The 25358-nt window shown below is 39.8% G+C and overlaps 1 protein-coding gene across 4 annotated transcripts in view; it reads left to right on the top strand.

Moving 5' to 3' along the window:
* Nucleotides 1-3424: 3424 nt before the first annotated feature.
* LOC114468004 (potassium voltage-gated channel subfamily C member 1-like) overlaps nt 3425-25358 on the top strand; it is a 69821-nt gene continuing 47887 nt past the window's right edge. For all 4 annotated transcript variants that reach the window (XM_028454602.1, XM_028454603.1, XM_028454604.1 and 1 more), the window contains exons 1-2: nt 3425-3554; nt 15644-16296. In XM_028454602.1, the coding sequence (XP_028310403.1) occupies nt 15754-16296 (543 nt within the window). In that variant the 5' untranslated portion in view covers nt 3425-3554; nt 15644-15753. The remainder of the gene's footprint in view (nt 3555-15643; nt 16297-25358) is intronic.

Raw genomic sequence — 25358 nt, forward strand, 5'->3', positions numbered from 1 at the left:
AGACCTTCTACTTTTTAAAAACATTACTTATTAGACAAATAAAAGGGGAAACAGAGTTTGTGAAAGAAGTTTTCAAAAGTACTTTTTTCTTTTCGTGTGATGGCGTGTGAAGGAAACATCATGTCAGGTCAGAACATCATTGTTTATTACACATGAGAAACACATGATAATAGTGTTTGTTTCTCTTACATGTCTTCTCTGAGGCCTGATGTTTCAGTCAGCTGTCAGTACACCATTATCAAAAGTTTCTAAGTTACTTTTATCAGTATCAAGATTGCGTCAATAATCCCAGTGGAAATGACTTTAGTTACATGTAAAAGTTATAATATAACAAGATGAAAAGAAACACTAACATAAGATACATATATGATTTAAAAAAGTAAAGTTTTAGACCAAGAGAAGGATTATATTACCATAAGCATTAAATATTAAGTAAGGATTAAAATGGTGCATAAACACACACACATATATATTATAAAGCGTATACAAGCAGTAGATTAGGTATTCTCTTCTCTCATTGTTTAAACTTGCTTCCTCTTTGTAAACTAAGGCTTTCTCTCCACAGATGAAAGAATAGGTGAAGCCCTCATCAAAGAGTAAGTGTATCCTACTGATAAAAATATATATATATATATATATAAATTGTATTATCTAAGGCTATTAATATGAAATGCAAAAATGGGAAGTTCCTTTCTTGTATGGCGTTTTATGAGTGAAGCCTTCTGTTAAAAAGGTTGGTTTTAGTTTTAAAAAGTCATGAATCAGAAACCCTTCAACAATCTTACTGTCCCTGCTTTGTTTGAGTGGATGTGGACACAAATTTCACATTGAATATGATTCATTTGAACGTGTTGATTGATTTTCAGTGATAAGTTCTCGGTAAAACCTGGGTTTAAATTTGATCTCAGATCAACTAAAGCTGCTGCTACATTCAGCCTGGATTCTGCTGATAAATCTATTGTCAAACTTGAAATTTGTACGTATTCCTTTGGATTCTAGAAATGCACGATGTAATCCTTTGCACTGTGTGTTGATATATTACAGATTCATTGCTGAATAGACGTTAACTGTGGAAAGAAGGATCAAATGTTTGAGTTGATGTATTACAGTGAGAACGTAGATCAGATTTCCAAAAAATCACTTAATCTTTTTGGACGAAAAGAGTTTGCTGATAAAGATCCAAACAAATGTGATTCAGAGAAAAGCACGGGTGATAAATAAAGACTGAGGGATACTTCCTGGCAGGTAAAGAGTTTATTTCTAAGGCTGAACTTGTGTGGCTCCTTGAAGGAATGTTTTCATTGCTAAATCTGAATAAATCCCATTTACCCGTTAATGATAACTGTCGTCTTTCTCCTCATATAATGATCTGGTTTTTGTTCAGGAGACTTCAGTTACTTTCACTTTCACTTTACTGTAATAGCTGTCACCTCTTTACAGGAAGTCACACCTTCATGAGTAAGGGTGAGTATTAGCAAGGATGTTGCAATTACGATACGTATCACGATACAATATATCGCGATATGCCACCCAGTTAATATCAAAATTAAAGGTAGAGATGAAAAATGAAGTTGCTGTATATGTTCATCAGAAGATGTTGATCATTCAGAGGACAAATTGAGTCAAAATTATTGGCTCCAAAACATACTATTTATTATTTATTTATTATTAGTGTTTTTGCACATTTTCACTGAAAAAAGGAAAGTGCAGTGTTACACACTGGCATCATAAAATAAAGTGCAACAAGTTTCTTTTCATTTAAACTACTGTGTAGAAGTCTCAAAGTAACCATGACAACATAATGACGGCATTGTAATAACCGTAACAACTGCACAAAAATAAGAAAAAATAATTTATCCTATTGTATCAGTTTAAACACTGATCTGAACAGATTATATGAAAATAAAATGCCTGTGCATCAAGTAACTATTGCAACTCATTGAAAGCATTGTAGCACCACTGAAATATTGCACAAATACACAAAAATATTGATTAAATATCAGAAAAAAAAAAAAAAAAAATATATATATATATATATATATATATATATAAATAATTTTTATTTATTTTTTAAAAAGCAATTTAATATCCCCAAAAGGGTCCACTGCACCCCAAAAAAATTGCAATATATTGTGAAATTGATTTTTTTTACACCCCTTCTCATGAGGAAGACAGTGTATGACAATGTACATGAAGCTTTAAAACAAAGTGTAGGTGATGCTAAACTAGACAGTGGTTGCACAGAGGTTTAGAGGGATGTAAGTGGTTCTTCAAATGTTATGAAACAAGTCTGAAGTGTAAAAAACAATATGTGAAAAATATGAATAAAATAATAAATAAAAATATGAGAAACATCTCCTCCTAGAAATGAAAACTATAACAAAAAACTCAAAGCTTACAGGACAGTAAATAATCATTAAATATACATTACAATAAATCACTGTGAAAGTTTGGTCTGTTGTCTGTGGTGACAGGAGGTGATGACGTCTCGACCAGATAGGGCTGCACTGATTATGGCCAAAATCATAATGATTATTTTGATCAATGTAATCACAATTATAGTCACAATTATTTATCGTGTTAGGGAAAAATTTGTATTTGTTTTGCACGACAGAGGGCTTTATTTCAGAGGGCTTCATGAAATGCTACTCATTGGAAACAATTACTCATCAATCCACCAAACTACAGTACTCAAAGCTGCCACTGACTAATGGTTGAAAAAGTGCCTGATTTGATATGCAGCAGAGTCCATATTTTAAATGTAAATATTGCCATCGATCAGGTTAATTTAATCGTGGCAACCAAAATTATGACCATGATTTAAATTTGATTAGTTGTGCAGCCCTAAGACCACATGATGGAGACTGTGGAAGGTCAGAAATGGTTTTCATGTCCAGGGAGGGACTTGTCCACTCTGCATGTACTGGCAGAAGAAGAAAGAGTTCCATACTGTCATTACAATGAACATCTTCAACAAACGGATAGCACACACACACACACACACACACACACACACACACACACACACACACACACACACACACACACACACTGCCCAAACATAACGTAAAGGTTTGATAATGTTACACTAATTAAAGTCATTTACACAGTTTAAACTAACAGACTCTATACTCTGTTCTAAAAACATGAATAAATGTGTTTTCTCAGGGTCATAGAGGAGGAGCTAAACAAAGTCTCAGAAGAAGTCCCTCCTCTCACGCCACTGCCTGTACAAAACAAGCAGGAGCAGAAGGTGGTGACCCAGCTCGCCACAATGATCCGCATCGTTGGCGACAAAGTAAAAAATGACAAAGAGTTCCACGAGTGAGTTTGAGTGGCTTTTTCTTTTACAAATAGTTTGTTCCATGAAACAATGATCATCGTGGTGACCCGGTCCTCTACGTTTCTCTGGCAGTGCCATAGATGGATTTTCTCGTGGTGGTGGCTCCAAGTTGGACAGATTCAAGATGGTGGTAGATAAAGTGATGGAAGGCGGGATCAGCTGGGAGAAGATTGCTGTGCTCTTCTATGTTGCTGGGAAGCTTGCTGTGAAGGTGAGTTACCCTCACTTTACTGCCCATAAGAACAGCCCTGAGAATGGTAATTAAGTAAGTAGTTCTAACGACTTCAGATGGTGAAGGATTAGAACGTGACGATGATCTGTCAAAGCACAGAGGTGGTAGAACCATCTGTAGGTAACATTCAGTGTCTGTAAGCCCATGCACAACCACATCCAAAGTTTGGTCTTCTCTGCTGAATCACTCCATTGGCTAATCCGCTTCATGTCACGGACACATAGATGAATCAGTCAGAGCTTAATCCCCCTCCTTCCCAGTGCAGACTAGGAAACACACAGAGTGTGACAAGCTTTTCTTACATTCTGTGTGTTAGCGACTGACCATCAGAGGCTCAGTGCAGATGTCCACGTCTTGTCTGTTGAAGCTCTGAGAGAAGTTTCAGGAAACACTGCATGGATGTCTCTTCTGTAACTGGGCGTGTGTTTGAAGCTGCTCTGCAGCAGCAATGGAGCTCTGTTTACACTCCTCTCACCCATATTTAAATTAATACATTAGTTTGGTTTTACTACTAATTGACTTACAGAATAGTCTGAATAATCTAAAGGTTATTACCCACCACTTTGCTCAAGTTTAATATGACTTTCTGCTGAATATTACATCGCTAAACATGAAGGTTTCAGTCTCCGAGTCTCTTTTCCACCTCTGTTATTCTCACCAAGTATTTCTCCATCTCTTTGGAAATGTCTAGCTTCTCTTCATTTTTTTATCTCCTCAAAAGTAACAAACCCTTTCCTCCAGTCAGTAGCTCCTTAACAATCTATCATTGGGTTCGGCGCTGTGTGCTTTGTGCCTTTCGATTACAATTTTGATTATTACACTCAATGATTACAAAAATAACATAATTGAGAAAAACAATTTATATATATATATATATATATTTCTTTTTTAAATGAAACATGTTTTGTTTGCTAAATAAAACAGCCATTTTAGGTGTAAATACAGCTGAATCCTCCTAGGAACGCCCCCACCTCCTAGAGACACCTTGGACCTTTTGTCACCAGCTGAGTTACCGCCACCGCTCCACCTCAAAGCCCCTCCCCCTCCTATGTTCTCTTCCTAAGTTCAGCCCACAGCACCCGCCTCTGCAGATTTAGCTTTTCATTTACTTATTTTAAAAACTTTTGTTAGAAACCCATGGCTTATGTTGTCTGTACTCATTGATGTATGCATTAAAATTAAAATAAAATAAAAATGTAAATAAAACTCGTACCCCTCCCCCGCTTCCAGCTCCGTCAAAGCAGCTGCAGTCACAGCAAACAGCTGAGACTGCGTGTGGCTCGGTCTACTCTGCTCATCGTAGTGGCTGAAAGTGGATTAATAAGTACACAGACACAATGCGATCCCTATTCTGGACTATAGCGCCAGCAGCAGCAGCACGGGTAAGCGTGTGTGTGTGTTTGTGTCAGTGACAGATACGTATCTTCATCCGTACGTTAGTATTCCTCACTTTGATAATCATTCTAATGTATTGTAGCGATGTAAAAATGTAGAAAGTAGCCAAATACAGCGCACAGAAAAACAGAAGCAAACAACATCCATGCATGTTTGTGTGAGTACTGAAGGGGGCGTGTTCATGGGCGTGTCAGACAAGCTTGGAGTACCTTAAAGAGACAGAGGTGAAATTGAAGCATCATGAACCGTGTGCTACAGAGGGAAATTTCTTTTAAGTTTTTTTTAATATTTGCTGCATTTTCCCAAAAAAATTTGGTAGCATATTTATTTGAGTATGCTATAGAATGGTACTATGTGCCTGAAAAAAACATGATACCCCCCCTTTAATGCATGTGCATGCAAGCTCCTCCGTCCCACCCCTCTCCAAATTAAAGCTAGCCTAGTCGGCAGTCCAACACGAGGAAAGTCGTTGCTAGCAGTCTTGAAACATAGCAGGAGAAATGCAGCAAAAACGTTGGGTAAACAAGCAAGGCAAGTCAAAATCTAACGAATACACTTCTAATGCAGTGTTGCACTTGTTTACAAAAGTGAATATACTTTTTTTCAAGTTGCACTTTATTATTATCAAGGAATATATTTTACAGTGTTTCATACTACAGTGAATATACTTGAATTTATAATTTGCAGTTCCCTTGAAATTATTTTTAGTTATTTAAATGCTACAGTTCTGTGGTGACTGCCCCTGTATGTTGTCAACGTATTATTCTCTGGAGCGGAACGCTGTTTCGGGGAACTCCGCAGCGAAGCCTCCGTGGCCACGGTGTACACCACGCCTCCCGCCCCCAGCTCTCACACCCACAGACGGCGGTGCTCGTCACGGCTACCTGAAGCTGCCGAGCTGCGATATATCATGGACCGCTACTTGGTTAAGACCAAACAACCATCCAACAAAGTGAACCAATCCAAGTTCCTTGTCAGATCCACCCAAAGTTCCACAAACACGGGTACAGAGATGAACCCGTAGCAACGATTATGAACTGGAAACTCAACTAAAGCTAACTATGCTAAGCTAACCCACCGACACACAGACTGGGCTAGCCTAAGAGCTAATGCTAACCACTGCATATAAGGAATAGACCAAGTAAAAAGAACACGCCTTACTGTCATATGGTCAGATTTAACACTTGTATGGAAGGATAAAAGCTAAACATGTCACACGTTGCGTGAAATAAATGTTAGCATAATAATAATGTCACTATACATCCATCCAAACTTGTGAAACGCAATATTTTTTAATTATATTTCACATGTTCACAGACAAAGCTGGTCCCATTAGACTAACGTAACTATTGAGATTATTACATCTAAATATACTGAAAGATTAAATCATCAACTTGATCTGGTTTAATTATGGGAAATCAAATCAATTATTTATCAATCATAACTTTATGTAACTCATAAGATAAATGAAACAAGATTCAGCAACAGTAAAAACACTGGAGCTATTTTTGCTTTTCATGTGCTTTTTTTTTTAGAAAATAATTTCATTTTAAGTGAGGAAATAAATTAATTTTGTACAACAACACCAATAGAGTGATCCGCATGCACTGATATATTCCATAAAATATCAGCTCATGAGCTCTTTGAGTCAGCAGCTATTGTAGCCTTTTTTAATGTGTTGATGTATTCAAATGTATTTGTGTTTGTTAGGAACCTGTTTACACTTTAAGTTGGGAATTGTTTTATTTATTAATAGTTTTTTATTTATCGTTTTCGTGATAAACACCAGAAATTACGGGGATAATTTTTTTAGTCCATATCGCCCATCCCTAGTGTGTGTGTGTCTCCTTTAGATGGTGGAGGATCATCTCCCTCAGTGTGTGAAGGACATCCTAAATTGGACAGTGGATTTTTTCAAAAAGTATCTCTTGAGTTGGATTGTGGAAAAAGGAGGATGGGTGCGTCTCACAAGAGTATATTTTAACTGTTTACGACTCGCAGCAGAATCCTATTCTGACGTGTGTGTTTGTGTTACTCAGCTCAACAGCTTTGCAGACTTGGCGGAGGCCTCCATGGACACAGTGTCACCCACTCACTGCTATGCTTTTCTCATCATGTTCATTGCTGGTGTTACCTTTGGAAGTCTTATTACTTGGAGACTGTTGCCGAGACACTAAGGATGACACAAAAAAAAACAGAAAAACATCCAAACACATGCACACACTCCTCAGGTCCACACCAGAAGTTTAACAATGATTACAGCCCCATTACTTTAATATATATCAAGGGGGTTCTTTCTTACACACCTTTTTTACTCTTATGTAAAAAAAATCATGTACATGATTTGTTTACCGTTCTAAATAAAAGTAGTTACAAAGTAAAGCTTTCATGGCCTTTGTTACAAACACTGTATTGTTTATTTTGGATTCACTGAGGTTTGCAGTAAATGTATTTATTTTGGATCCCCCTTAGCTGTACCCTGGAGCAAATACATAATCCAGTACCTGTAAATAAAACCACAAGCAGACTGAGAGTCGCTCCAAGAGTCTTTGGATTTCATTTAGCTGTGCTTCCTCTGATTCCCCCCGTAGTGCTCTATGGACTTCATTCTTAAAGGTGCAGTCTGCAACTCTTATAAAAGTGACTTTTTGTCATATTTGCTAAAGCTGTCATTGTGTAAGGACAGCCTTACATGAAACTAGTTGTTTGTGTGAAAAAACAGACTCATCGAGTCCCCCCTGCTGTGATGTTGCTGTCGGGCTAACGTTAGCTTGTTAGCTCCTCTGAGGGAGGGACTTTGGAAAGTTTGGAGGCAATGCAAGAGAGCAGCGGGGAGGCAGGGGGGAGAAGGATCTGAAAGTCATGGACTGCACCTTTAAATGTATTCAGAATGATTGTCCAGAAAAGTTAAATTATAGCTGCTGCCGAGCAATGGTCGGGGCCAGGCCATTTTAGCTAAATCTGAGCAAATGATAAATGTTAAACAGAATTTATTTATATATTCTATAATTATTTTTACAAGAAATTCCAAAGGATTTTACAAAATGAGCTCATTCACACATAATTGTGACAGAACTGCCACAAGGATGCAAGGAGCTCATCGACCAATGGGAGAAACTTAGAGTTCAGTTTTTGCCTAAGGACACTTTCACAGTTATAGCCTTGGGATTGAACCTACAACCGCTAGATCAGGGGTCACCAACCCGGTGCCTGCATGGACCATGTGAGGTGCCCTCAGGAGCTCTAGTCTCCAATAAGCTCCCTTTAAAATCTGATTTACTTTTCAGGATTCAAACTCACAAAGATAAATACATATGAGAGATGTCGGTAGTACTTATTAAAGTTAAACTCTGCTGATAAAGTTTTCACATTAAATTAAACATCTTTAAATGTTTACTTTCACTAAAACATTGTGACAAATATTTTAAGTGTTGCAGATCTGGTGTATGGTTTATAATGTGATATATATATATATATATATATATACACATAAGATACTGTGTTTGTTTTTAAAACGCAAGGTGGATTTTCTATAAAATGGTATGAAAATGAAACAATTGCATAAATTAGGAGAAATTAGGGTGTTTGATGTTGAAACCTCAACATTTCCTACATTTTTAAGTTACTGCTAGCCTTCCTTATTATCTTTTCCACTAACTAAAGTGAAACCCTGAATATTTTGTATTTAAGAAGGACTTTTCTAACTGGTGTTTTTAACACAAAAATCCAAAAATATACATGAGAATGAAATTCAAAAAGCTGTAGATGGTTTATGAAGAACAGTCTGAAGATGAGCTGCAGCAGCTGAGGCTGCCTGGCCAGTGATGAGGGGTGTAGGGGAGGGGTGGACTGCAGTGGTTTGGACTCATGCACTTCTCACATTTGATCCTTAGATGTCGCTATGCTCCACACACTACACTGTACACAGGGCTGTGTGAGGCAGAGGAAGGACTCATGTTCTACTGCAGCAGTGCTGAGTCTCTCCTGCATCACTGCTTAAAGTGCAGCTACACAATGTATCACGGAGTGAGGCTGCAACTGTTTATATGCAATAAAAAAGATGTCCTTTTTAACATCTCTATAAAAAAAAAAGAATAAGATAAGAAACCAAATGAAGAAATTAAAATATAGAGAACGGGTTTCTCTTGAAACTGAGGCTTTGTTGTCTCAGTGGGACTTCCTTTGTAAAAAAAGTGATTGTTGTGACCCCTTTCTGAATAGTCATATTAAATGTAATTAAATAAATTGTTTAACAGTTTGTTTTTCCTTTTGTACATTCAATGACAAAATGGTGCCTATCTTCCGTTAACCTGGTTTCCATTTTGCAAACCTAAATCCTCTAGTCTTCTTATATCCTCTAGTAAACATAGTCATTGTTTAGAATTAACCTTTGGCTACCTGCATTAATTAATGTACACTCTTTCTATCTATGATTTAATAAGTAATAATTTAGCAGACATTAAGTTTCCAGGCATTTGTCCACTTGCTTAACATGTCCCCTTTCTGCTGATCCATAATCATCAGAATATCAACAAGGTTGGTTTAATCAAATTAAATCATCAGAAGAACAGAACTACAACTTTGTGAAGTTGTGACATGGATTGTGTTGAAACCACGTGCAAAATGTGCTTGATTCGGCATTCATTTGGCTGTGAAGATTGAAACACAAATAAAACAAGTTCGGAGGAACTACGGCCAGGCCCGCGGAATGTCTCCGCACCGGATAGCACGTACCACGTTCCCGAGATTTCAGTCAAATGACTCGGTTCCACCGAGTAAAAAAAGGTCTACGAGAGGCTCTTGACATTCACTCATAGAATATCCATGTCAAATTAGAGCCTGATTCAATGAGCATTAATGGAGAAGTCATTTAAAAAATGGGGCCTCCGGATGCCCCCGTGGCACATACATAATGGGCCCCATTTATATATTGGTATGTGTCAGTGATTCGATACCACCAACTGTCGCAATATTTAACTCACAAAAAAAAGAGAAAACAACTTCAATGGAAATTGGAGAATAAAGAAGGGTGGGCTCCTGGGACCCTAATGGAATTGTCCAAGGTATAATTGTAATCTACGTTGAATTACCTTTGAAATGATATCACACGACTATGTTCCCATAAATTTGGAAATTACCCGAAATGGGGGGGGGGGTGGGCCTAATTTTAAAAAAAGGTCTCTGAGCGACTCTTCATATTCATTCATGGAGTATTCATACCAAACTTCATTCCGATCTAACGAGAACTAACGGAGAAGTAGTCATTTGAAAAATGGGGCCTCTGGGGGCCCCCTGGCCCCACCGTGACACATACGGGGTAATAGGCCCCATTTATATATTGGTATGTGTCAATGATTCGGTACCACCAACCGTCGCAATATTTGACTTAAATAAATGAGAATCGACTTTTAAAAAACCGGGCTGCGAGCGTCAATGCGTACACATCCATAGATACCTACCAAATTTCAGCCTGATCCGTTCACGAATACCAGAGGAGTAGCGATTTTAACTAGTGTACACAACAACAAGAAGAAGAACAAAGTGAGTGGCGTTTTGAGTCCAGTAGCTCGGCCTAAAAAAAGAAAAGAGCAGTGGCTGTTGCTAACAGGTAAGCTAATGCAGGGCAGGTTAGTGCTTTAACCTCAATCAATAACAGAGTCAGAGAGTCAGCTGTTGTCTGGAGCGAGACCCAACATTCCCCTGAAGCTACGATGCTGCAGGGCTGCAACTAAAGGTGAAGGTGCCTATGCGGTCCAGCACAGCTGCGTAACTGCCCCAGCATGCCGGAGTCCGCCACAGATACTCAGACCTTCTATTTTTGACGGAGGCCAGAGCACGACGCATAAATTCATTAAAGATAAGCTTATGTGTGACAGGAAGTAGTGCACAGATACAGAATAAATATTTCAATTTATTTTCAAAATAAAATACTCCGTGTTTAAGGACGTATTGTATTTGACGGACAGCACATCCACGCATCCAGGTAACTGGAAGCTATAAACTTCGCCCTTTCATTGTGAAGAAAAATCAGAGATTGAGAAAGGTGGGGCGGAGCTTATCAAAGCGCATAAATAAATAAATACCTGAATATACAGTATATGCCACAAATCAACCAATCACTTAATATCTATATATATTCTATTCATTTATTTATTTATACACGCATTTTTGCACGCACAAAGAAATGTTATGCAGTCGATCGTCAATCTGAAGGTAAACTGTTCTTTAATTAACCCCAAACTCTATCTCAATGTCACTGACAGTCAAACTAACAATCAGGTGGTTTTATAGTGATTTTGCCTCCAAATATCCCCGTACAGTATCTGAGGGTCAACAACGCCAAATGTAACACATTATCAGTCAAGTTTTCCACTGCAAACAGTAAACAGTCACTTTCTGCATCATCATCAAAGCACATCAGCTCTGTAACAATCTCCTGACATGAAGTGCGATCACCTATACTGTACATGTAACAGAATAAAAAAATAAATAACAATAAATAAATAGCATTTATGGCATATATTCAGGTATTAGGTGATGTATTTATTCTTTTATTTATCAATGGCATGTATATATATGTAGGGATGTATTTATTTATTTATTTTTTATTGTGGCTGAGTTAGTCCTCCACACTGACAGCTGTCACTTTAACTCTGCAGCAGTTTGCTTTGACTGGGAGTGATGTTACAGAAGCCTGTGAGTAACACTGGGATAATACTGTCATCATAATAATAGTAGTAGTTTGTATACAGAGAGGAGTAATGTGCACAGGCTGAATGTAAAAGAGTAATAGTTTGTGTCTGAGCACATTTATTCTGGAATTTACTAAACCAGTGAGTTAGATTCTTTAATGGACTAACTTGGTTACTTTTTAAATAAGAGATACTTTGGTTATAACATCCCACTCTATAACAAAGCCCAACCTCTGAAGGCTGCATGCTTTGCACTCCACATTTCCTCCTCAAAACTAATATAATTATTACACATTTAACATTAATGAATGTTTCAGAACAACTTTATCAGTGTGTGCTTTACAAAGTCATAAGATGTGATTAGTCATAATGGCCGTGTGTGTGTGTGTGTGTGTGTGTGTGTGTGTGTGTGTGTGTGTGTGTGTGTGTGTGTGTGTGTGTGTGTGTGTGTCGTCACTTGTATTTTGTAAAACATGTGTTTAAAGACTTTGTCAATAACACAAACCTCCAGTATTGGTGCAATGTCATAGCCATAGTCCCCTCCCCTTTGCATTGGTGTCATTTTTTCCACGTGTGTGTTCTTTGCACACGTGCATTGCAATACCCTCTCACCCTCATACTGTAAAGAGCTGTGGCTCCTTAGTCAGCATGTTAGCTTCATTAACTGAGTGTGTGTTTACATGTGCTAATGGATCGTCCATCTTACTTAGAGTTTGTGCAAACGCACATGTTTATGAAAGCAGCAGCAGCAGTGCGTCGTTGTGTGCCTGCGTGAAGGAGAGTGTGTGTTCATGTATGTTAGTGTTTATGTATCAGGTGGGATCCAGTGACGTCACTATGGACAACAGTTGGGAAAGGCAGTGGACTGTGTGTGTGTGTGTGTGTGTTAATGATGACCTGATGCTCTGCAGTCTTTTTCCCCCATTTTTGTGGAGCTCAGCAAACCCTCCACCTCCTTCTCTGAGACACACAGAGAAGTGTTGGTGGGCGTGAGCCCTCGATCATCCTCCTGCTCTGTTCTGTTCTCCTTCAGCCAAGTGTTTAAGTAGACTGAACAGTGTATGAAGAAGGCAGCGCCGCCGCAGGGTGAGAGAGTGGACAGAAACTCCTTCACGTAAAACTGCTGCACTGTCTTTCACCAATGCCTTTAATTCAATTCAATTCAACTTTATTTGTATATAGCACAAATTACGCCAAGAGTCATCTCGCTTATCAAAATATAAAATTGTCAAGAAAAAACCCAACAAATCCACATTAACATGTATCAGCTACAGTGGGGAGAAAAAAAAAACTCCCTTTTAACAGGAAGAAATGTCCAGCAGAACCAGGGTCAGAGGTGGAAGCCGTCTGCTACGACTGGTTGGGGTTAGTGGACAGAAAGAGCAGAACAGAACAGGATAGAGAGATAAAACATCAGAGTGGCCTAGACTAGTTGAGCCACAGAACAGGAACTGCCTGAAAGAGAAGAGAGAGAGGAGGGCGTGGAGTGGCACTAGCTGCAGAAAAACATGGTACAGTATTAGCAGGTCTGCCTGTATGGAAACACCTGGTGCTAGACTGTACTGTATGTGTGAGTGGAATGAGAATGAGTATGGGGTGGTGTGGGCACCAGTGTAAATGGTGTGTGAGCAGTGTGGTGGGTATTATAGGGGTCAGAAATGGGGGATGAACAAGAATAAAATCCCTTTATTATCATTGCACAAAGTGCAACAAAATTGCACATGCCCCTCCCAACAACATTCAAGTAAACTTCAAAGATTCAAGCCACACAGACACAATCATCATAAAAACAACACAAGGTACGGTAAAAGTCTGTCCAAATAAAAAGTAATCTGTATAAAAGTGCAACTTTGTCACGACTGAGTCTGTATCAACAGCAGCACCTGTTAGAGGACTATGTGTAGATGGAATGCCCCTGAATGGAAAGGGTTAGGTGCAGGAGATGAGGCCACATCTTAACCACATCACCCGCATCCATCACCCTCCACCACTGGTGGTGGTTTGAATGTAATCTTGCTGTTCTATACAATTTAAGTTTTTAGTCCCTTTTTTTTTATTTTCAGGGCTTTTAGTGGTTAGGTCCCTGTCGTTATACAATATATGCTAAGTTTCCAGTGACTAAAGCTACAAGACAAAAAAATCAGGTTCATTGAATATCAGTTTATTTTTAAAAAAAAAAAAAAAAAAACCTTCTTAATGATACAGACCTAGCCAAGAATGAATGAATGAGGCTCATGCACATCTTTAATTAAACACATTGTTGGTCTTTTTGTTGTATCCGTAACGATCCTTAATGATCATAAAGGGAAGATCCCATTTTATGACCTTGGATTAAACAACAAACCACTGCTGTCTGCTTTATTTTGCTGGGCTCAGTGTTCTGTGCTTTGTGACCATTTTCTAATGGTAAATAGTAAATGGACTTGATTTATATAGCGCTTTATCACCACATTGAAGCAGTCCCAAAGCGCTTTACATATCAGCTCATTCACCCAATCACTCTCACATTCACACACCAGTGGGACAGGACTGACATGCAAGGCGCTAGTCGACCACTGGGAGCAACTTAGGGTTCAGTGTCTTGCCCAAGGACACTTCGACACATAGTCAGGTAGTGGGATCGAACCCCCAACCTCTCGATCAGAAGACGACCCTATACCACTTGAGCCACGGTCGCCCTAATGCTTTGTTTTTAATCGACTGCATATATTTTCTGTTAATGTTTTTAACCTCTGGAGGAAGGATTTGAGGATGATATTAACCTTGTTGGAGGAAGTTATCATCAGGGTTGTGGTCACTTACATTTTTCAGTTACGATTACATTTTCAATTACCCATGTTCAATTACGATTACAGTGACCAGCATTTTTCCAATTACAATTAAATTACAATTATTTTTGTCCTCAGAAAGTCAATTATGATGGCCGGTACATTCTCAATTACAGTTAGTGAGCCTTAAATAAATAACCTTATAAAAGTAAACCTTCCTCTTGCGTTAGCTTTCTGTTATCTCTTATGATAACAGGTCCTAAATCACCTATGAAATAAACTTAAAACAAATATCTATCACCTAATTTCTTTCCTATCTATTGGTTACTTTGTTAGGCTTCCTTATCATTGTAAATATAGGATTTAATATTTTTAGTGTGGGCATCTGAGCCTTTTTTCTGTCTGTATACCCCTAGATTTAAAAAAAAAATGGTAAAATGTAGGAAACCTTGAAATGGAATGTATTTTAATAATTGTTAATAGGGCTGCACGATTATGGTCAAAATCACGATTGTTTCAATCAATATTGTAATCACGATTATAATCACAATTGTTTATCGTGTTAAGAAAAAAAAAATCTGTTTTTATTACACACTGCAAAATTACACTTTGAATAAAAATTATAATACTATTTTAAAATACTAACCCAATAATTTAAATTGTATGAAAGGATAAACCGAATAAATACACTATTACAGTGTGCAGAGCCCGTATTTCAAATGTAAATATTGCAGACGATCAGGTTAATTTAATTGTTGCAACCAAAATCGTGATCGCGATTAAAACTTGATTTATTGTGCAGCCCTAATTGTTAACTACATATGTGTAGAACTGTACATAGAACTGTAATATGGTCCCCTAGCTTTGCGTTAAATTATAATCAAAAATGTTAATAGAATTTTAATGGCAATTACAATTACAAAGTCAATTACCTGAACTCAATTACAATTTAATTACGATTACGACTGCAACAAAAATACAAATATAGTTAAGCTACAATTGTAATTAACTATCAATTACGCGATTGAAATTATAATTGACCCCAACCCTGGTTGTCAGCATGTGAGAAAAGCATGGAAAGGATCCCCAGATCTTCAGGGTTGGATCCATCCTATTGATTGATAAAATCCGCATTCTGCACGTTGGTCCTCGGTGAGTGACTCCTCCTCCTCCTCCTCCTCCCTCACCTCCTCTCTCATCCTCTCATCCTCAGCCTGTCACTTCTCTCCGGGACGGTAGAGCAGCGGCTGCAGCGGGTTGGATGGAGAGACGCAGTGACCGCAGCACCCGTTGGCCGCTCCGACCGCAGCATGCTCCGCAGCCATGACTTGCTCGGCGTCAGATAGCGAGAAGATCGTCATCAACTGCGGCGGGATCCGACACGAGACCTACCGGAGCACCCTGAAGACGCTGCCGGGCACGCGCCTGTCCTGGCTGACCGAGCCCGACGCCTACAGCAACTTCGACTACGACCCCAAGTCCGACGAGTTCTTCTTCGACCGCCACCCGGCCACCTTCGCCTTCATCCTCAACTACTACCGCACCGGGAAGCTGCACTGCCCCAACGATGTGTGCGGCCCGCTCTTCGAGGAGGAACTCGCCTTCTGGGGCATCGATGAGACGGACGTGGAGGCTTGCTGCTGGATGAACTACCGGCAGCACCGCGACGCGGAGGAAGCGTTGGACAGTTTTGAGAACCCCGAACCGGACGCGCCCGAGGATGACCCGGCGCTCACCGGCGGGGCGGACGGAGACCTGAAGAGGCTGTGCATGCAGGAGGACGGCCGGAGGGCGACGTGGTGGGAGGTGTGGCGGCCCAACATGTGGGCGCTGTTTGAGGACCCGTACTCATCCAAATACGCCCGGGTAAGTCCTCCAACCACGGCTTGAGAACCTGCGCAAACCTCTTTCTTAATGCGCAAAGCCAACTTGATCATGAGATAAAAAGAGACAGATTTGTGAAAACGGTGCCATTAGGTGACCGATGGGCATGAGAGATAAATATTGGAATGAATCTAAATGTGATGCCTGAAATACTTTATTGTGCATTTGTTTTAAATGTTCCCATAGTTTACTCCTCTGTCTATTCACCCATTTAACCTCCATTCAAACGTTGGATTCTAGAGAAACATTATTAATCCCTGATGGGGAAACTCATTAGCCATCAAGTTGCATGGTTCACACACAGTCCACAACATGACATTCACAACACATACAAATACAAATGCCATTGACATGATTTGAGCTTCCACAGAACAGTTGTAGCAACCATTCCCAGGAGGATCTGAAGACACTTACACAGTCAAGGAAAACATGCCTACTGCGCAGAAAGAGAAATGTGGATTTCAATAACTATTGTCCATGAATGACCCCTAGGGTTCACCTTGTCTGGTGTTTTAAATATGAGTTCACGAGCTGCAACGACTAAAGTAGACGAATGACAGTAAATCAACCTCCTCATGGTTTATTATGGGAAATGTCAAACTAATAACTTATCATACAGGAAACATGATACTAAACTAAATACTAAGATAAGCGCGTAGCAGCAGGTAACCTTTTAAAACGATTGGGCCTCAGCACAGATACTTGGTATGAAGCTCCTGTAACTTCTTTCTTTCTTTCTTTACGCAGCATTTATTTGGTCAGTGCGCCGTAATGCGCAAAGCCAACTTGATCCTTTCCAGGTGGATAAAAAGACAGACATATTTGTGAAAATGGTGCCATTAGGTGACTGATGGGCATGAAAGATGAATATTTGAATGAATCTAAATGTGATGCTTGAAATAGGACATTCATTTGTTGAACTTTATCATTCAAATGTTAGTTACCTGTAGTTGGTTATAAAATAATACATTCCTGTTGCGAGTAAGGAAAACCATTGAGGGATAACAAGCCGACAGGTTTATAAATTCACTCATTGTGGATACAGCGTCTTCATTTTACCAGATATAAAAGAGTATCTGAAGACACTTACACATTGAAGGAGAACATGCATATTGCGCAGAAAGAGAAGTGTCCATGACTGACTGACTTATGAGAAATGACAAACTAAAGCATTGCATGCAGGAAACCTGTTGCTAACCTTTCATCCTAAATACGAAGATAAGCACCTATTGCAGGTCATTGGTTAGAATTGGGTAACTTTTTAAAACTCTTCTGATTGGGCCTCAGCACAGATACTTGGCATGAAGCTCCTGTAACTTTGAAAAGACTTTAAAATAACCTTGTTTGATTCAGAAATGGATATTTACACACACTCAGGTCTGGTAATATTAATATAAGTGTGAACCCTACTTTTGGTTATCTCCTTTGTTCAAAGGAAAGACTCTGCATACATGATTTAAAGTCCTCATGTTCCCATTTTTAACATCTTGTGTGTTTATTTAACATCACCTTATATTAAAAAATCATGATATATTCTGTAATAAAAGTGCCAAATGATGCTCGGTTTCTCCGTAATCTATAGTTATTATTGTACTTTTCACTTCCGTCCAGTATCAGTCGACACGGATTTAAGCGTTGACGCGTTGTATTTATGTTGTGAATTGATCAAATTCTCCGGCGACCGTTTCCTGCTTTATTGTTCCGTCAGTACCTTACATGAACTGTTAGGGGCAATGTCGCCCCCACCAAACAGCAAGCAACACACAGAAGAAGAAGCTTCACTTTGTCCTAAAAAGTTTCCAGAGTTTGGAACATTTTACTGGAAACAAACTAGTGAAACAATTTAAATGTAAACTCTGAAGTTCAGCACTACAACAATGTATGAGCACTCTAAACACAACCACCAGGAGCTACTGTTTATTCATGTACCACAGAGAAGTGATATCTTGTGGGTCTTTTATTTTTATTCACATGCAGATTAGTTGGTTAGACAACATCCTGTGATTATAGTTATTACATCTGTGTTGTACTTTTTTCTGTCGGAAAATCGTGGAAGAAGCTTCCTTAGCAAACGCTCGTTCAGATACTTTTCAGTTACTTTTATGTGTAACTTTATTATCATTATTATTTTCATTTATTTGTAACTTCCTGCAGTAATCAGTGAGTTAGTGACGTGGTCTGCTTGGAATGACTCTCTCTGTTTATTCTGAACAGCAAACTTTTTATTGATAATGAAAGAGATTCACTGTTCAGAATGAAAGAAATATTTCCTTAAGCCACTTAGGTCTGTTTGATTATTTTTTTTCTTTTTTATTGTGATCACAATAATGTTTTGTGTAAAAAAATAAATAAATAAAAAATAAAAAACTATTTTACTAATGCATGCAGTTGTTTCTGTAAAACATGCTCTCAGAATTCAATACTTTCACAGGTTTGAAGATTCAAGCATGTCCATTAAAATAGTCGAAAAAATGTGCTTAAAAATAGAAAAATAATTGTGACCCATCCACTAATTGAAAAATTAATCAATAGATTAGTCAACAATAAAAATAATGGTTAGTTGCAGCTCTATCTGAAATCCCAGCGACGTCAGCGGAGGAACTCTCAGCTTTCGACTGTCATGAATTCTTCAAATGTTTCAAATAAAGAAAGTCCATTGGCAGAAGTCTTCCTACAGTGAGCTGCTCCACAGTGTGGAGGCATCTTTGAGAGAAGTTGGTGTAATGATGATAATGACGATGCTATGTAACTCAGTGTGAGCGATCAGCGCTGCAGTGTAAGATCCTCTCAGTGCACCACCACCCATATATGGTCATTCTCCAAAAAGCAGAGCAGCAATGCTAGAAAAACAACGTTCTAAATTCTAAATTATGAAGCACATAATATTGGTAAATATTTGAGTTGTTGCATTCAACATCAACATGAAAAATGAGGACATTCGGACTAAAATACTATTCAATAAGTTGTAACCTGATCTCTGAAACCAAATCTGTTTTGCACACCATCAGGACTAAAGGATGTGAGAGCTTGAACTTTAACTAAACTGGTAAATGGACTTGATTTATAACAAGCTTTTAATACCACTGAAGGATTCCCACAGTGCTTCACGATATGAGCTCATTCACACCAATGGGACAGAGCTGCATGCAAGCTGATGTGACACAGCTGATGTGCACCATGCCACCATGTTTGTCCTTGTGAGTTGCTGAATGAGCTTTTTCCATGGAACACCACCAGTTCCCTTTTTACCTCTTTAGTCTGGCAGGTTTATCTTACTGAGCCTTAAATAATGAGGTAGTTTGAGGAAGGTGGGCAAGAAAAAGTCCCGGTAAAAAACTCCCGGTACGCTGTCAAATTTAAAAGTGCCGTTGCATACCGACCGATTTCAAGCACTGGTCTAGGTCAGATATTCTCCCCCAATGACATCATCAAAGGTACAGCCATGGTCAGAGAGATTAGCTAAACGTATAGCTTTCCGGTGGTCCACCAGTCAGTACTGCTCATAGTTTGATGAGAGTCATTATTCCATTTTGTCTTTCTCTCCATGATTCTGTATGTTCTGCTACATTGTGTTAGCGTAGCATCGCCATGAGCATTATACTCCTTTGTTTAAAGAGAGGACTAGGTGGTGTTTAGCTCAGTGGGTTGAGCGCCCGCCCCATGTACAGAGGCTGTAGTTCCTCACCTGCAGCGGGTCCAGGTTCGATTCCCGGCCTGGGACCCTTTCCTGCGTGTCATTCCCTGCTCTCTCTGACCCCTTTCCTGTCAAGCAACTGTCATATAAAGGCCACTAGAGCCAAAAAAATCCTTTAAAAAGAGAGGACTAAACTAGGGCTGCATTCACACCGATTTAGTCCCGGACTCGGTCCAAATCGGTGGAGGACAGTTGATCATTTTATCACTTTAGTTTGGCTCGGTTTGCGTTCAGAGCACATCTTCTGATCTTCTCCAAACAGCCTCTGGTGCAGTTGCATGATCCAACCACAAAGGTGGCTGTTACTGGAGTAGAGAATTCTCTAGGCAGAGAAACAGAAACCTGAAGAAGAAGTTCTCATCTATGGGTCAAAGCGAGTGCGCAGAAACGTCTGCCTTCTCCGTTTGTTCTTTCACAACATTCTACAAAGGAGCAGCAATAAGTTGCCATGCTTTAGGTGGTGTTTTGCACCGTCGCAGGTTCTCCTGCCCACCCACAATGCTGTGCGCTCAACGTCGTCTCCGATACTTGCTGTTTTTAGTTAGCGCTGTTTGTGTTCACAGTGAACGTAATCGCTCCAGACTTTGATTGGAAATGCTCAGAGACTGGCAGAAACAATTGCTCTAGAGGTTCCCTGTTTGTTCTGCTCTAGACTTTGTTTGTGTGTTCACACTGACCAAACGAGGCGGACTAACTAAGCAAACAAATCCTAGAGCATTTGAAAAACGCTCAACGGTCTGTCGATGCGAATGCACCCTATGTGAAAACATCACCATAAAGCTGCAGTATGTAAGTTTTTTTTGGCGTCAATGGTTTAAACTCCATCCTAACCGTTGATCATATTGTGATTCAAAGTGTTCTAAGGACCTCTGCGCCTTCTCTTGGCTCTGTATTTGAGCTTTAGAAACCCAGGAGCTTCATGCTACTTTTCTGCCAATCAGAGATTACTACAAACAGAGTGCTCAATAAGCTGTTTTGGCCATTACAATTGGCAGTACTATTGTCCGTGCGGCCTCAAAGCGGACGCCCATCACCGCACGCTTCCTGATTGCAGACTGATAACAGACAGAATAAATTGTGTGTAAACCTCAGAGAAACATATCCAAGGAGGAGAGAACATGCACAATTTAATTACATTCTGGACGTGGAGTGGTGTGGGTCTGCTCTGACCTGCAGCTGGAATTGTTGCGGCTGCCTGTGAGCGCTTTGGGACAGGGGAAGGGCTCACGGCTGCCGCTGCCTTAAGGACAGTAATTACAAAGTCTGTAAAACATCAGAAAATTATCCAATAACACAAGATAAAGTCCATACATTTGCCACTATTCGTTACTGAGAAAAAAGTCGGTAAGAGCTTCACAGTTGTTTGAGTTCACAAGTTTACCGGTGAATTCAAAACAGAGGGTGAAGGGGGGAGCGTGGTTGATTACATACAAGTCTCACGATTAGATACTGCAGCTTTAACTCAAGCCAAATAACATTACCATACATATTTAGTGGTAAAAAGATCTATTAATAATGAGCTACAGCTCACTGCCTTCATTCATTCTTTGAACGTTGATGGAAACATTCTTCATGTGCTTGTTAAACCAGTTCTCATCAGTAGAAGAGAGTCTTTCCATGTGTCCACTAACTCACCATGTTAGCCTGGGTTAGCTCCGGCTTGATTATATTATAATATTATATATGTTAACCAGGTGATTTAGCAGCTCCTGTATCAGACATTAATGAGCTTCAGCCTCACTCAATGCTTTCAGCTCATCAGATATCTTTGTCTTAATAACATGACTTAGTTACATGTATGTTTAAGTGTTGTGTCAACCAATGACAGTATACGTGATGGTAAGGTCTACCAGGGACCCCTACACCATCCCAGGGTGGGGGTGACATCACTATGACAGCTGAGGTGACTTTGAAAGCGATGCAGTCAATAGTTTTGGTGCCAACACACTGACATGGAGCTGGAGGTGAGCAGTGCTGCGGTGTCTATTGGAGGTCAGGTGGACGCTCAGTTTTAGCTGATCAGCTGATAAGGGATTGAAACCCAGTGCATAGATCCATGAATGGGTGCACGTGTTTTTGTCTTTGTGCAAAGATGCTAAAGGTAGCTTCAGCTCTATTTTCTCCTCTCATTGCATTCCTTCCTGTCATCAGCACTGGCAGCTTCTCGTGCTTTATTACTGCGATTTCAGACCTGAGTGCCGGATTGCTTATTATTGCTATTCAGCTACCCCCCATGTCCCCCCCCCATCCCCCCCTGCTTGTGCTATAGCGTAACACTGCAGTCCCTGTAGTAGCTGACTGCGCTCCAGTCTGCTGCAGAGAAGGAGAAAGGGAGGGAGAGATGGAGTGAAGATGGAGTCACCGGATTGGAGGGATTCCTGTTGGGGGGGAGGGTGGTGGTGGGGGGGTAAGAACCAGTAAAAGATGGGGGTCAGTTTCTGCAGCTCCTCTTTTTCCTTCTGCTCCTCATTTTGTTTTCGTTTCTTACTGCTGAGCTGTTCACTGGAGTCAGGAATCAATTCACTCACATCCCAGCAACATCTGAGAGCTAACGAGTGTTAGCGCGCACACGCACGCACGCGCTCGCTCACACACACACACACACACACACACACACACATAGATACACACTCATAATAATAACAATACATTTATTCATAGGGTGCTTTCAATCAAAGTGCTGTACATCAATCACAGTGCAATACATCAAATAGATCAGCCATTAAACATATAAAAATAATCATAACAATAATAAACATAAAAACAGGAATTTTAGGACTCATACGTCACAGTGTACAAATACGTTTTTAGCTTTGTCTTAAAAACATCAATGGAGGGAGCCAGCCTAATTTCAGCGGATAAACTGTTCCATAGCAATGGAGCATGAAATGAAAAAGCACTTTTTACGGACCTTTGGGACATTCAGAAGCCCAGTCCCCTGGGATCTCAGACTCCAAGTTGGGACATATGGGTTCAACAGATTTAACAAGTAATTTGGCCCAATGCCATTTACAGTTTACATTTACAGTGGAATAATTTGCATATAACTGAAGCAGGCAGAATAAATTGCGTCAAAATGAACGTGCTCCCATGTTTTCTGTATCTTTTTCAATGTCTATTGATCTTTTTACCAAAATCTGTGTTATAAATAAACTATTTTCATCTTTTATTTTGAAAGGCAAACCTTCCAGGATAATTAAGGAGTTAGTTTTTACAAAGACATGGTTTGTTACTCCTGAATTTAAGACTTTACTATTGAGCAGCGAAAATACACAAAAAATATTCTCTCAATCCATGAACCTGAATTGAGCTGGTGCTGTCTGTAATGTGTTTTTGTATTTTCTCCTCTCATTGTCGTCTGTAGCCATGCTGCTCCCTAGCTCTGACAGAACCTGCTGCAGCTGTGCTAAACTTCACCAAATCCTTCAAGAAATGTCATTTAGAATCAGTGAACATCAGCTGAAGAGTTTCTTGGTCACTGCATGCTGACAGAGCTGATCCACACACACACACACACACAATGCACCGTGCACTATTCTAGCCACTAGCGGAACAAATCAGACCCGGGTCGGGGGGCCTTTAAACCCAAATAATAAAGCTCATGATAACATAATTTTACATATGCCTGCAACAGTGTGGCTTACAAGCTTCGGCACCACGGAGAGCGACTGTCATTTTGAAGTCCATCAAACGGACATGAAGTATAACAAAACAAGAGAACAACAAAAACATCAGGCTCCATGGTCACTAATAATAAAACAACACAAACGCAAAGCAATTCAGCACCACGGATAGCGACCGCATCATTTTGACACCCAGTGACTCCTGTGAACCAACGCCTCAGCAGTTCTTCCGGTTGTTTTGCACCGAGCCTGCGCGCGCATGCACCTAATTTAGTATGCATACGTCACACAAAATGGGTCTATATAAACCCTGTATAAATCTGCATGATGGATGATGTTGACAGCCCATACTCTGGGCACAAGTCATGGGAGGGCCAGCCTTCTCCTGTTTCCTTGAGCCGTGGTAGAGGCCCGGCTCCCTTAAGTCCTACCTCCTATCTGGCCGGGGCAGGCCGCCCTCCCAGGCCCCCCTGAAGCCCCGCTCGTGATTCTAGCCCTCTGTGTGTAAAGATGTTATAAATCTGTTTGTGGAGGTAAACATGTTCTCCTATGGAGCAAAGTCTGTGTTCTGATCCCTTATCATAGCTCATGGTGCTCTGTGCTGTCATCCAACTGGACTGAAATCGTCAGTCTCTACGCCACGCTTAATTTTTGGGGACACGCCCACAACAGTGGAGGGAGTGCTTTAGTTCACTAAAATAAGGGCAATAGTCTCTCCAGCATGAACGCCTTGGGATCTGCCGGGAAGAAGCTAGATGAAATAGTTAGGGAGAGGAGAGTCTGGGCTTCCCTGCTCAGTATGCTTTCCCCGTGACCTGACCGGGGATAAGCTGCAAAAAATGGCTGGATGAATAGATGGATGAACTTTTGTGTTCTGCCGTGTATATTCTGTATTACACTCTACATTATAAGCTGCTACTTTAGAATTTATAGTGATGATTAATAAACATAAATAACAACACTGGGAGAAGTCACTCTTCATTATTTTATAAATTCAGTTTTTTTAAGAAATATTCATACACTTTTTCAGAAAATATTAGTTTTTACCTAATGTGAGGAAACAAAATAAATACTAATAAATAAAAACCCCACAATTAAACAAAAATGTATGTCAAAAATAAAGTAAGATACAATTAAAAGGTAGATATAAGTTGTACTGACATGGATTATTCTGACTGCTCCTTTTTAATTATTTATGTCATATAAAGATGAATGACAACAGCATTAATGTCACCTAATTCCCCCTCAGGGATCAATGGTTTACAGAATCTGATCAGGTTTATTGTTTAAGTTTTGATCAACTTAATTTAAATTGACCTAATTTAAATGATCCTGATGACATCATTCCAGACCGTAATGATTACACAAAAATAAATGGACGCAAGGATGCATCAGTTGTTTCGCCACTAGGGGTCAGGATAATTGACAGTATCGGAAAATATCATGAACCTACCATGTTTCAGACTCTACAATCCCTGGCATCGATGGTCTCGTCCACAACAACACACAACTTTTCCCACAGATCTTTTGTAGCTCTGATGAGATGTTGTTCAAACACTCTGAGCAGGTGAAGCTGATTAAAGCTGACTCATGTTTTCACGGAGGGCCGCTGCGCTACACGAAAATGGACGGAGCTTCACAGGCACCCCAAAGTTAAGCGGGTTCTGGTCTTCTCTGATTTAGGAGTCAGTGATGATTTGCGCAGGTTTTTGGCAGTTTAGACAGTG

This window comes from Gouania willdenowi, chromosome 8, assembly GCF_900634775.1.
Source record: "Gouania willdenowi chromosome 8, fGouWil2.1, whole genome shotgun sequence".
Classification (NCBI taxonomy): Eukaryota; Metazoa; Chordata; class Actinopteri; order Blenniiformes; family Gobiesocidae; genus Gouania; species Gouania willdenowi.